We start from the raw sequence: 13,073 nt of genomic DNA, 5'->3' as shown, positions 1-13,073 counted from the left end.
AGATCTAGTCATATCTACGATGTTGCTTACCTTTTCGCAAGTAGCATCGTAGCAACATACTGTAAATCAAAGGAAAAATCAAATGTTCCATTAAAAAAAATTGAAAATCAAATGCAGCCCATGGTTTTGTAATTACTTGTGGACTCTTTTTGCTTGCTCTTGTCGTTTGGGAGCAAGGTACTAGGACATTATTACAGCCACCACACTTTTTCCTATAAAATTAGCAAGCTTGTCTTCACTCTTCAGTCTCCGCAAACGCCTTTACTCCTAGAAAAAGCCAAGAAACCAGTAACACCATGGCGCCCGCCACGGCCAAGCATCTCTTCCTCGGCTTCCTCCTCGCTCTCGCGGCGGCCTCGTCGTCGACGCCGGCGGCTGCCACCACGCTGACGCTCCACAACCTCTGCCCGTACCCGGTGTGGCCGCTGGTGACCCCCAACACCGGCTTCCCGTCCATCTCCGACAACACGGGCCGCCTCGACGGCGGCGGCCGCGGGCTGGTCTCCTTCCGCTTCCCTCCCAGCTTCTGGGCGGGCCGCGTGGTGGCGCGCACCGGCTGCTCGGGGCGTGCGTCCCGCTGCGAGACGGGCGGCGCGCCGCCGGCGACGGTGGTGCAGCTGGCGGTGCACGCGGCGGAGGGGGGGCAGGACCTGGCGGCGTACAGCGTGAGCCTGGTGGACGGGTTCAACGTGCCGGCCGTGGTGAGCCCGCAGGCGGTGGGCGGCGGCGGCCAGTGCCCGGCGCTCGGGTGCGCGGCGGACCTCAACGCCGGGTGCCCCCGCGGGCAGCGCGTGGTCGGACGCGGCGGCGCCGTGGTGGTGGCGTGCAGGGGCCCCGCCGGGTACTTCAAGGAGCGGTGCCCGCTGACGCGCACCACGCCGACGGACGTGGAGCCCGTGCCGCAGCGGTGCTTTGGCCCCGGCGAGCTCAAGATCGTCTTCTGCCAGCCCGCCATGGTGAACGCCGCCGCCGCCGGCGAGACCGGGCGCATCCGCACCGTCGTCGCAGACAACTAGAGCGAGTACTAGCTAGCCCTGCCGCCGGTGGCCGGGTAGTTGGCCGGAGGAGGTGGCCTGCCATGCCTCTGATTAGTGCGTAATAAAGGTAGATTAAGGAGGTAATTAAGCGCGCGCTACTGTTGGAGTAAGAGTGTGTATATGTGTGAGTGGGTGTGGCAGTTTGTCGTAGGCTTGGTTGCCAAGTGTCCGGCCGGGCGTGCCAAGTGAATAATGCGTTGAGCACACGCATGCATCATGTACCATCTCTCGTTTCCAGCAGAGGTTTGTGACATGTGTCGTGTCTCATGCGTGTTCTGGAGGCAGTCAAGCACGGGCAAGCCTACGTGCAAGCAGCCAAGCACCAAGGCAGGCAGCACGGCACAGCACGAGCGCGGTAGAAGAGTACTCGTATGATCGTGAGAAATGTGGGGTATAGGGGGAGATGTTGTCGTTCGTGCTTAGCCTGTAGTAACCAAAGGTTTGTTCATGCTTCGACACCCGGCTACGAGTTTGCTCCCCATTCTTCACTTTTCACCGTTTATTACTACCGTTTCCTGAAATGCTTGCGCGATGCCCCTGCTAGTTTATAGTGAAAGCAAGGGCAATGATATGATTAATTAGATATTTTGCAAATAGTAGCGGTAACGATGCAAGATATTTGTATACGAGTACTTTTCAAATTGTAGATCGTTTTAACTTTTTTAGATATTTGTATGCATCTATGCATACAATCATTTACGAATCTAGAAAAGACAAAACAACCTACAATTTGGAACAGAGGGATTAGAAAAGAAAAAGGAAAGACAAACTCATAATTTGCTTCCCAAGGTGGAGCAACCCTGCAAATGATATATTGTATTATATACGAAAGGGTTTTCATGAGGAAGACTACTTAGGTGAGTCAGTTTGGGTTAGTGCAGATTCGGAAAAAAAAGCCCTACGGGCTTGTTTGGGTAGTAGTGGATTGAAGTGGAATGAGAGGAATTGGAGGGAAAATTAGTTCATTTTAAACTCAATCCCCTTCGTTCCACTCCAATACTCTCAACAAAATTTCAGAGCTTTTATATATGAAGTTGGAAGTGTTTTTAATGGATTCGCATATCATTTTTTAATCATTTGAGGTGTTTTCACGTGAATTACACCCTTGGTAACATTCAAAGGGTGGACTAGACTAAAACACGAGAGTGCGTGCTAGTATGCGGGCTTGCGTAACTTCATCAAATAGTTGTCCAAATTCACTAGAATCAAAATCTAATCTGAGTGGGGGCATGTGCCCTCGTTGGGCACCGTTGTGGTCTGCCCCTAGTGACATTGATGAGAAAACAAAGCCACGGGTAGACTGCAACTAGGAGCAACTCATCATGATCATCAAAGAGAGGATGATGATGTGACTCAGTGGAGGTAACAAAAGCGCGGTGAAGTAGTCTTGGTTATCGGTGAGACGGAGGACGTGGTAGAGTTGAGGCTCGGTGATGATCGAATCTGGTCGTAGATAGAAATAATATATGTAGGCGGGGAAAGTCTTATGCGTACGAGGGATAAAGCTGGATCTTGACTACCACCGCCGGTTCGTAAGGACCTGTCATCACCGGTTTTAATTTGTGGATCGTTGGATTTAAGTGCGCGGTGATCGGTGCTACATCACCACCGATTTCGAAATCAACGGTGAAAATAATTATCACCCTCGATCCAAGTTACGAACCAGTAGTGATAATCTTTGAAAAAAAATATTTTAAAAATAGATAGTGGCGAGAAAAAACATACCCGTAGAGCAGTGCCTGCTGACGCGCACCACGCGCCTGCCGATGTGGAGCCCGTGCTGCAGCGGTGCTTTGGACCCGGCAAGCTCAAGTTCGTCTTCTGCCAGCCGGCCATGGTGAACGCCGGCACGCCACGGCTACCAACGGGGAGACCGGGCGCATCCACACCATTGTCGCAGGTAACTGAGCCAGCCAGCCAGTCACCGTGGTCGGTAGTTGGCCGGAGGAGGTGGATTCTGACTAAATTACAGTGCTACTCTCCATAAAATTCCCTAGCAGCTCAAAAAAAACGTGGAGCTAGAGGTCAGATCCACATTTTTTTATACCTCAAGTGATGCTAAGAACACAGATTCATATCTTTTTATGAAGCTGTGGAGTAATTACCCACCGTGCTACCCAAAGTACCGGTTCGAGAAAAGAAAAGGCGCTCGGCCTCCCGTCGCCCCCTTCCCTTCTCCCGTCCGTTTTCCGATCGTTCCCCATGGACCGCGCCATCGCTGCCAACCCTCTACCATGCCTCCATCGTTCACCGGGCCGCGCCGCCGCATCCCGTCAGCACCGCGCCATGTCTGCCAGCCGGGTCCGTGACCGCGCCCGCGCCACCGCAGCCCGCGGAGCCGTGTCATGGCTGCTCGTACATTTTTGCATCCAGCAGCGAGCACATCGAGCGGCCAATCCCATGTCGCCGCCGCTGGAGAGCGCATCCAGCAGCGAGCCAGCATTGGCAGCTGCAGCACGTCATCCTCCTCCGGCAGCCCCCTTCTTCTCTGTCTTTGTTTTCTTTTCTTTTTCTTCTGCAATTCAATTGATCTCCCCATAGACTTCAATTGATTTCCCCATAGATAGAATCAGATTCAACATGTAGCAACAGATTACGATTTGCCAATCTCTGGCAGCAGCAGCAGCAGCAATGGAAAATCAAGATCAACCGATCCTTTTGTTGTTGATTTTTCTCTGCACCCAGATCTCTGTCCGGTGATCATTATTTTAATTTCGCTGTTCATTTTAATTCCGAAGCTTAGCTCGTTCGGCAGCGCTTAAAGCCGCTGCTGCGGCTGCTGGCTGCCGCAGCCGCTGCTGTAGCGCTGCAGCTGCTGCTGCTGCCGCCGCTAAGCCAGGTAACGGCCGTTTGGCCCGCCGGGTGTGCGTGCTAACGGGCCGTTTGGGCCACATTAGTTGCAAGGTTAAATTTAGTCCGGTTGCAAATGAAATTTATGCAGGAAACCAATTAAGCAAACCTAATTTGCGTACTCTTTTTTACAAAATGAAACAATTAAAATGTGTGGGACTACAAATAATAATAGAATTGTTGATACTTGTAAAATTTAAGGTTGTTAAAAAAACAGAAATTAAATTGTTCCTGTACTGAAACGAGCGAGGGAGCGGTAACAACTTATCCTTACCAATTTCCAAAGTGGTTTCCGTACTGATACGCTGCTACATTCGAAAATAAAATTTGTAGCGGCAAATGCAACTACAGCATCTAAATGGTGGCCGTCAAACATAACAAACACACTCGAGCTTACGAACGTACACACAACATATTACAATTTCGTACATACAAATTACAACATGAACGTACACACAGACATCCCGCGTCTACATCAACGAGATTCCCGCCGCAATCCAATCTCGGACACTGCCCATATCAGGTGTAGCATTAGCTGCCACCCATTCGGACACCGCATAGTCCGGTTCTCGCGCCCTGGACGATCCTGCAGAACTGTCATTGGCAAGGTCCAACAAATAATTATGCAGGGCAAAGCAAGCAATAACAATCTTGGTCTGCCGTTCTCTTGAATATAGTGGCACTTCCCGCAGAATGTGCCACCTCGATTTCAGGACACCGAAGGCGCGTTCCACCACATTCCGAAGACTGGAATGGTGAAAGTTAAATTTCTCCTCCAATGTGTCGGCCGCCCTTCTGCTAAACTCCTCGAGGTGATACCTGGTATTTCTATACGGGCCCAGATACCCTTCGCGAACGGCGTACCCCGAGTCGACCAAATAATAGCGGCCTGCAGGTAATCACAAAAAATCAACATTAGTGCACCACATTTTGTTGATTAATCTACATGTGCCACTCTTATAAGTCACATACCTGCAGGTGGATGTGGGTACGTCCTTGCCGACATACAGTCACGCAAAACCGCCATGTCGTGACAGGAGCCTGCCATCCCAGCTCCTACGTACGTGAACCGCATGTCCATATCGCATATGGCTAACACGTTGAAGCTTGTGAATCCTTTTCTGTTTAGGAAATCCAAACGGGACTCACGGCCGGCAATTACTAGAATGTGCGTACCGTCTAGAGCACCTATGCACCCATCAAAGAACGGTGCATATTGGGTCAGCTTGTGATTGACCGTAGAGTACGCTCTATCCTTTGGAGCGATGACTTGCTGGGCAAACGAATACATTACATTCGCCACATGCGCCATCTTCCTACTCACTGTGTCCAGACTCCGGTCAAACCTTTCTCTAATCTGCAGGCACGCCTGCTGTGTCGCACATGCCCACACAAACATAGCTAACGCCTCAACGGATTCTACCCCTTGCGACGTTTTCAACCCATGGTTGCTAACCAACATGTCGTGCAACTGAAGGAACGTGTCGGGATACATACGGAAATTGTCGTAGCACCGCCTCCTGTCCCGGAGGTTCAGCTCCACCCACTGCCGACCCGTCAGGTGTGGCAGCTCAACTGGCAAGTCAACAGGTGGGTTCCGTCTAGCACGATTTATGCTGCGAAGCTCCGCATATGCGGCTGCAGCTCCTCCTAAACATCTCATATCAAACACGGAGCTACTGTCGCTGCCGGTGTCACTGTTGTGATCCTCTGGAGCACTCATACTTGAAATACCTGTCAAAAATGAAAACACAGGTTATAAGACAAGGTGAACCACGTTCTGTATACTGAGAGGAGGTACAACTAGTTTGCAAAAAAATTGAACGTAATTTAACCTCAAAGTAACTTAGCAACATAACTTATACGTGCAACTGAACAGATACAACTAACTAATAGAATTGGTCAACAGTCAGATACACCTGAACAGAAACAACCACTAACATACCAGAGAAAGGTTCAATGATTATTAACTTAAAAATGTTCAACTCAGCCCACATAGAAAGGTTCAACCTCATCTACAAATTATAGAACCTAAATTCAATGTTCAACACAACACAAGTGCAACTAAGCTAAGGAAGAACCAGGCCACCATCACTTCTTGTGCATCATGTTCCAGTAGAAATTGATCCAACTCAATCGGGCAGCTTTTGTGTCTAACCCTATGAACGTGGTCCGACACTCCGAACTCTGCCCACAAGAAAACATGGCCTGGTTGTGAAGCTCCGACCCCTGCTCTATACCATCTTCTTTTAGGATCTCAAGACAACGATTTAGTTGTTCATGGGCACTCGGCGCACGTAGCAGGCTCCGCTTGGCCACACTCTCAGATAGTTCCCTAATGTACTGCTCCAAGTTGTCACTTCTTTTTTTGGTGGGACTGTCCACTGAGTACTCTCGGACCGGCCTTTTTGACTTGGCAGGAGCACTGACACGAGCACTAGTAGCAGGGGCGGGGTCGTCCTCAAGTCCACGAAATTGCCCTCAGTCCCCATGCTAGGTGTGCCCTCACGAATCCCTCCGGCCGACAGCAATGTGCCCCTGTCTTGGGGTTCGTGGCCAAACAACTCGAACAGCAGGTCCAGGAGAGGTGGAGGCTTCACAGAATGTGGCTGTGACCTCGCATGGGTGTCCTGCAAAGTCCCATAAAAGGAAAATATCAGCATCGGAAATTTAATAAATTACAAGTATGACGATCAGTAAGTTAGGGACGTCGCAAAGTCCGTACCTGTTGGTCCTGCTCCCAATACGTGGCATCAACAGACACCCTACCAGTTTGTGTGTCGCGCCCTAAACCAGATGAGGTTTCCAAAGCCCGCCAGCCGAAGAATTGCCTCCTCAAGTTGTTGAGCTTGTTCTGCAGCTGCTTCATTCCCAGTTGCAATCCAGTTGCTGCCCTGAACCTGGAGTGGACATTCCTCCATCCCAACTTAGTGAGGCATCTATCGCTCCAGTTTAGCTGGTTCTTTTGTTCAATGCACAACTCCAGCAAAATTTTTGTCGTGGGCTCGTCCCAGCTGGCACGGTTATTCATCTGAGGACACAGTAGCTGCAATTATATGGCACCGATATATGGACAACTACGACCTACGTACACAACTAAGCAATGGAAAATAAAAGAATTTGTTACTTGCCTTAGCAGGTGCTTTGTGGCGTTTGTGGCGAAAATTGTACGGGCACACGGGGGGGGAGAGCAGGAACCAGTCGATGACGATGCCAGTGTGGGCACCCTTGAATCTGCCTCAGATTTGTGGTCCTTGCACCCTTCCTCCTCAAGCCTGAAAGGTGACAAAAATAAATCAGAAGGGCAGATTACACATATATGGGTCTAAGTACATTCTAAACATGTAGGACAGAATATGCTCTACTGCCAAAGGGAAACTTGAAAAAATTGATACAGATTAGCACTCTTAAAGTATGGAATATTGGAATATGCTCAAGTCATGATAATATATTTCAGAACAGAAGCAGGACTAGGTCTAGGCTGTATGTGTTATAGGGTAAGTGTAGCCGTCTTCAGCTGCCAATGATGATGATTTGATTAAATCAAAAGGTAAGCAAAGATTCTTTGATGAAGCAGATCTAGAAAATTAAAAAAATAAGGCACAAAATCATCACAATAAGGTGGCTAACGACCTGCACTTGAAGAAAAAAAATGTAGTCACCAAAAGTCTAAAACGAACTAGCTACTCCTACTGCAGTCCCAGCTGTGTAGACTGAGTCAAAAGAACCACTGGGATTGGACCAAATGCTGGGTCTACAATTAGCATTTGAATGTGAAGCTATTAAAAATGCATCTGGAAGACATATTTGTACTGATTAAATGTGCCTTGCACATGTAGGATGCATAAAGATATGGCATAGCAATAAATTCAAGGCACAAAGAGAAATCTAGCAGAGGTAAATCTAGTGAAAACTAGAATCAGGAATTCTGGATAAAGGACAGAACCTAACACTTCATCGAGAAAGGCATCAGAACAACGGACTTTAGCCCTTTAGTGAAATAAACACATATTGACACTTCTTGGTTGAAGGTAATTCAGGTTATCTATCAAATTTATCCACATTTCATCCATCATTTAGATGGCTGCCCCTTTGATTTCATACAATTGTCACAAAAAAAATGTCCACTCCAATCTCAATAATGACCTACAGCTTCAGTCTGCCTCTCAGATCCAAGTACAAATCAGGAAGTGCATGTTATCAGGACCTTTTTTGTTTAGCTGACATTCCTGGAGCTAACAAGTAACTAATGTCTACTCCAACTAAGTGTCGAAGACATTGTCAATTCATACTGCATATATACTTATGTCAGCAAACTATGAAGTAGTCTAGTATGTCACACGGAAACAGGGAGAACAAAGTATATGCCTCACAAACCAGGGGATAAATTAAATCAACCATTCAAGCTATAAACTGATGTTTCACTTTCAGATACGCTAGCTGTAAGGAATAACCCATGAAATAACCTCAATCCTAGTTTGAGGCCTTCCTTTTATCACAATGGGCAACAATACGCAATAAGGTATGTACTTGACCAGATCTTGTATCTAGTGAAATGTCTAACAGGTTTCATTCATTCACTAGGGGCTCAGGGGATGGGGTAGCATCCATACCTGTGAGCGGAGGTGATGCAGGGGGCGACGGCGTGGGAGAGGGTCCGTCCACCCGACGGCCCACCGGCGGCGGCAGCGCGTGCGCCGGCTCGGAGCCGCGGCGGCGGATCCGTAGGGACGGGCGGCGGCGGATCCGGACGGAGGGACGGAGGGGGCGCGAGGCAGCGAGGGAGCGGCGGAGCGAGCGCGAGGCACCGAGGGAGCGCGCGGCAGCGAGGGAGCGGCGGGCGAGCGCGACGGAGCGCGGGCGCCGAGGGCCCGCCGGCGGCGCAGACCGGGCGGAAGGGACGGAGCGGGGAGCGGAGGGAGCAGCGCCGGCGGATCTGAGCGAGGCACAGTGGGGAGCAAGCGACGGACGGTGCGTCGGTGCGGCGTTAGCTAGACACCAACGGCTTCCACTCGTGACTAGCAGCCGAAGCCATCCGAACGGCTTCCGCTGATAAGCCGCAGCCGGAAAAGAGAAGCCGCAGCCGCAGCAGCGGCTTTAAGCGCTGCCGAACGAGCTGTTTGTTTGAGGCTGAGCTGCAGTGTTCATTTCTCGTAATACATATAACATATAGCACTGTCCAAAACTGAAAAGAGAAGAGAGAGGAAAAGAAGGGGAGAAAAAGGGAAGAGACTGACATATGGATTTATTAATAAAGGGTAAAATAGACTATTCACAATAAGTCATCATATTTCTGAAGCTGAAGCACTGCAATCATCCAAACACGTACAACAACTCTATATTTTCGTGGAGTTGGTGGAGTGGAGCTGTAAAAGGATGGAGTTGTGAAGTGGAAATGTTTTTTAAGTGGAGTGCTGCCGAACACCCTCTAAAATCTACCTCTAGAAATTTCTAGAAGAGGAGCTCTTTGTTCCTGCACAAACCCATCTCAGAAGCCCAGTTCAGTTATCTAATCCAGCCCAGGATGAACCGGCCATTCGGTCGGGCACGGCCCTGCCTGCAACCTGGATAGTCTCTGGATCGTGCCTATCCTTATCGGGCCGTGCCGGCGGGTGGGGAGGACAGGGTTGGTGCTGTTGCATGGGCCCATTTATGATTTATACAAGAAAACTGTCTTCAAAATAAAAGCCAATTTACACGGGCCACGGATCCAACTCACGATGCTCGACAGTACAATCGGCCCAGGATTTTTTGAGCCCACACAAACTGAGGCAGAGAAGAATAGTGCAGACGAGAAAACAAAGAGAATCAAGAAACGACGACCAATGTTCCTCTAGAGCTTGTCAGATTTCAGGTATGCGAGCAAAGCTTTAATCGTGTGGACAAAATCCTATATTTCAAGTTTATCTGCTGAGCCATGTTTACAAACAAATGCAAGTAACAAATCACATCTTTGTACTGGCTCCTCTACAGGAGACTGCCAATGCAGGAATGGACTTGTGAACAGTGTACTCTGGACACGGACATTTCGCAAAATGGTACTGTAATACCTTGGTTAATTGGTTTCTACAGAATATATTTGACTAGTTTCGTGAATTGTTCGCATGTAAGTACAGGTAATGACAGGTATCATTACAACAAGGACTTTTGATCTGTCAACAACAAAGCAAAGTATCATAGGCAAATTTTCGTTGAACGCTACAAGAATATAGTATACCTGAAGAACACCAAGTGGTCACTAGAGACACCTAGTATTGGCTTACTGCAGCGTTACTCTTGTCATTTCAAATCATAGTCCTAGGTTGATTAATTCAACACTGCAATGTTTCCCCAGAGTATCTTTCTACTTGCCGACATATCATTGGTTATTACATTCAATATCTTACTCAAATAGACTGAAATTGTCAATTCTCAAGCCTTTTTTACTTTGGCTATCAATACTTAAAAAAATTTAGACTAACAATTATATTGATAAACAGAATAAGATTGGTATTACTAGATATTTTTATAGATGTAGGCATGTAGCTAGTCAAAGTGTTACTGAAAAAAAAAGAACCAAGTGTCGATGTTCTATTTCTGTTCATCAGAGGAAGTATACTTTTGAATTTCGTTCTGTTGGCCGATAGATAGCACTAGTGACAACAAAGCCAAGAAGCGAATAAAGCATATCAAAAGCAGAACCTCTAGATAGCGCCCTGGAATATTTAATTTGATCAAGGTGCCGTGACTAACATATAAACCTGTATTACCTCTCTAAGAACAAAAGGATCACATTCCACAATATAGAATGAACAAGTGGATTCAGCGGCAATTATTTGCGAAGAACAAGTAGCCTAGGTGGCATCGTTCCTTTATCAAAACCAAGATTTCTGTTTCTCTTTCGTTAAAAAGCCACTAAATAGAAAATATACTCTAGATATACACAACTGGGGCACATGTTTTTTTTCTTTATATAGGGGAGTCATACACATCGAAAATGGTATTATTTTTTACATATTTGGCATGCGATTACCAAAAGCCGGTAGAGAAGCTGGTCAGTGCAAACGTCCTGCCAAACGGACCTTAATTTTAAAAGCTGGATCAAGCTAAAATTATACAATTTGTACTCTTAAACATATATGCGAGATAAATGGCTTGCAGTGCATGCCACCACGTGCTCGGACGCCAATTATTGGAGTTGCCATGGCCCATTGGTTTGTATCACACTTTCCGAATACAGACACGTGGAAACAAAGATCATCCACACTTGTGTATACTGTTGGAGCAAGCGGATTTATGTCATCTGTGTCAAAACCCAAGGTTACTTTTACGAAGGAGATGTGGCCAGTTGGGGACTTGGGGTCACCGTGGCCCATTGGTTTTGAACTTGATTCATTTTACCATACGGTTGGCATCTCAAAAAAATGTTGATGCTTAAGTGATATTATTCCTCCGGATCACAAATGTATGTTGTTTTAGGATTTTTCTATCGGTCAAACCTCCTTTGACTTTGTATAAAGATTGATTTAGATTGAAAATTTACGGTAGATTTTGCTATATATATATATTCATTATAAATGGCCGATTTAAATTGATTTATAAATGCTCAGTTCAAAAAACTGTTAGTGTGTACAGATTTTAGGTCCCGCACACTTTAATTTGCTTAGCTCTCTACTTCTCTAGACTAGAAGGGCAACCACCTTTGGCACTTTGCCTATATATACACACTACTGAAATGAGCTTGTTCACTTCATTGCTCCATCAACACCATCCAACAAGCTAGTTTGTGCTCCAAATCCAAGAAATTGGTAGGCTGCCCACCAACTCTGCCATGGCCAAGGCCCTCCTCCTCGGCATCCTCGTCGTCGTCGCCGCCGCTGTCCCCGCGGCGGAATCATCAAGAGAGGCCAACCTGACCCTCGTCAACGACTGCAACTACCCCGTCTGGCCGATGGTGATTCCCAACGACGGCTCCTCCCCCATCTCCGGCAACACCGTGCGCCTCGACAGACGGGGCGGCGCCGCCGCCTTCATCATTCCGCTTAGCAGCGCCTGGTCGGGCCAGGTGGTGGCGCGCGCGGGGTGCGCCGTCGAGACGCCCTGCCCCTCGCGGTGCGCCTCGGGGGAGGAGCTAGCTGCCGGCGACGGTGGTGCAGCTGCAGGTGCACGCGTACGGGCGCGCCGACGTGGCCGTGTACGGCGTGAGCCTGTCGGGTGGGTTCAACGTGCCGGCGACGGTGTACCCCGCACGCGTTCCCGACGGGCTCGGCGTGCCCCGTGCTCGGGTGCACGGAGGACCTGAACCCGAGGTGCCCGGCGGGGCGGCGCGTGACGGCGGCCGGCGGTGGCGGCGTGGTGGCGTGCAGGAGCGACCCGGCCCCCGGGGGGTACTTCAAGCAGCGGTGTCCCAAGACCCTGACGTGGAGCGGCGACGCGGTGGACGTGGACCAGCGGTGCGTCGCGCCCGGCGAGCTCAAGGTCATCTTCTGCCCGAAAACCACTCCGCGCCGCCGTCGCCGTCGCCTAGCTTGTTGGCGCGGCGAGCACTCCATGGACGGATGGTAGCTTGTGGGGGTGTGTTGTGGTCTTGGTTGGCTTCGGTTGCCGTACGTGTCGTGTCCTCGTCGTCCGGCCGTGTACGTGCCAACGGAATAACGCATGCATAATTGCATATGCGTGCGCGAATCGTACGTGTGCGTCTGTATAGCGTGTCAGTGTACTGTTCGTGTATACGCATGTATCGACGCTTAAATGTTTAATATAATCTGAGATGAAAACATCAAAACAGAACAAAAACTATCTTTAAAAAAATTAAAAGGAAAATACTCGAGCAAAAAAGAAGCAGCAATTTTTAGGCCCAAAGGTGTTGGCCCAGCCATCCCTTGCGGGCCGTTTGACATTTGGGTTGCAGTCCTATGCCGGGAAATCTATGGCCCTGTTAACTGAAACTAATAGCCAAACGACGTGCTTTATTTTAGCTTCTACTGACCGCGCTTCTTTCCACTGCTCCTATTTGTACCAAAACACAGAAGCCGGACCATATCCGATTATCAGAGAAGTGCTTTTTGTCATATTAGTGCAATTTGAGAAGCGCTTCTCCCACCGCTGTACCAAACAAGGTCTATATCGCTTCCACAAGTTTTTTTACATGGCTTCCAGTGTTTGTGTTTGAGATCCGTGCTATAGTATATGGATGGCTAAGATAAG

General features: G+C 48.7%; 1 protein-coding gene across 1 annotated transcript; it reads left to right on the top strand.

Moving 5' to 3' along the window:
• Positions 1-231: 231 nt before the first annotated feature.
• On the top strand, positions 232-1,290 carry LOC117847693 (osmotin-like protein). Its single transcript, XM_034728944.2, has one exon. The coding sequence runs from the start codon at positions 297-299 to the stop codon at positions 1,014-1,016; it is 720 nt and encodes a 239-aa protein (XP_034584835.1). The 5' UTR covers positions 232-296; the 3' UTR covers positions 1,017-1,290.
• The last annotated feature ends 11,783 nt before the right edge of the window (positions 1,291-13,073 follow it).

Source organism: Setaria viridis, chromosome 3, assembly GCF_005286985.2.
Source record: "Setaria viridis chromosome 3, Setaria_viridis_v4.0, whole genome shotgun sequence".
NCBI classification, from domain to species: Eukaryota; Viridiplantae; Streptophyta; class Magnoliopsida; order Poales; family Poaceae; genus Setaria; species Setaria viridis.
This window is presented reverse-complemented; position numbering and strand designations above follow the sequence as displayed.

Excerpts from the sequence above, each read along its gene's own strand:
- LOC117847693 (XM_034728944.2), top strand. The coding sequence starts at position 297 with ATGGCGCCCGCCACGGCCAAGCATCTCTTCCTCGGCTTCCTCCTCGCT.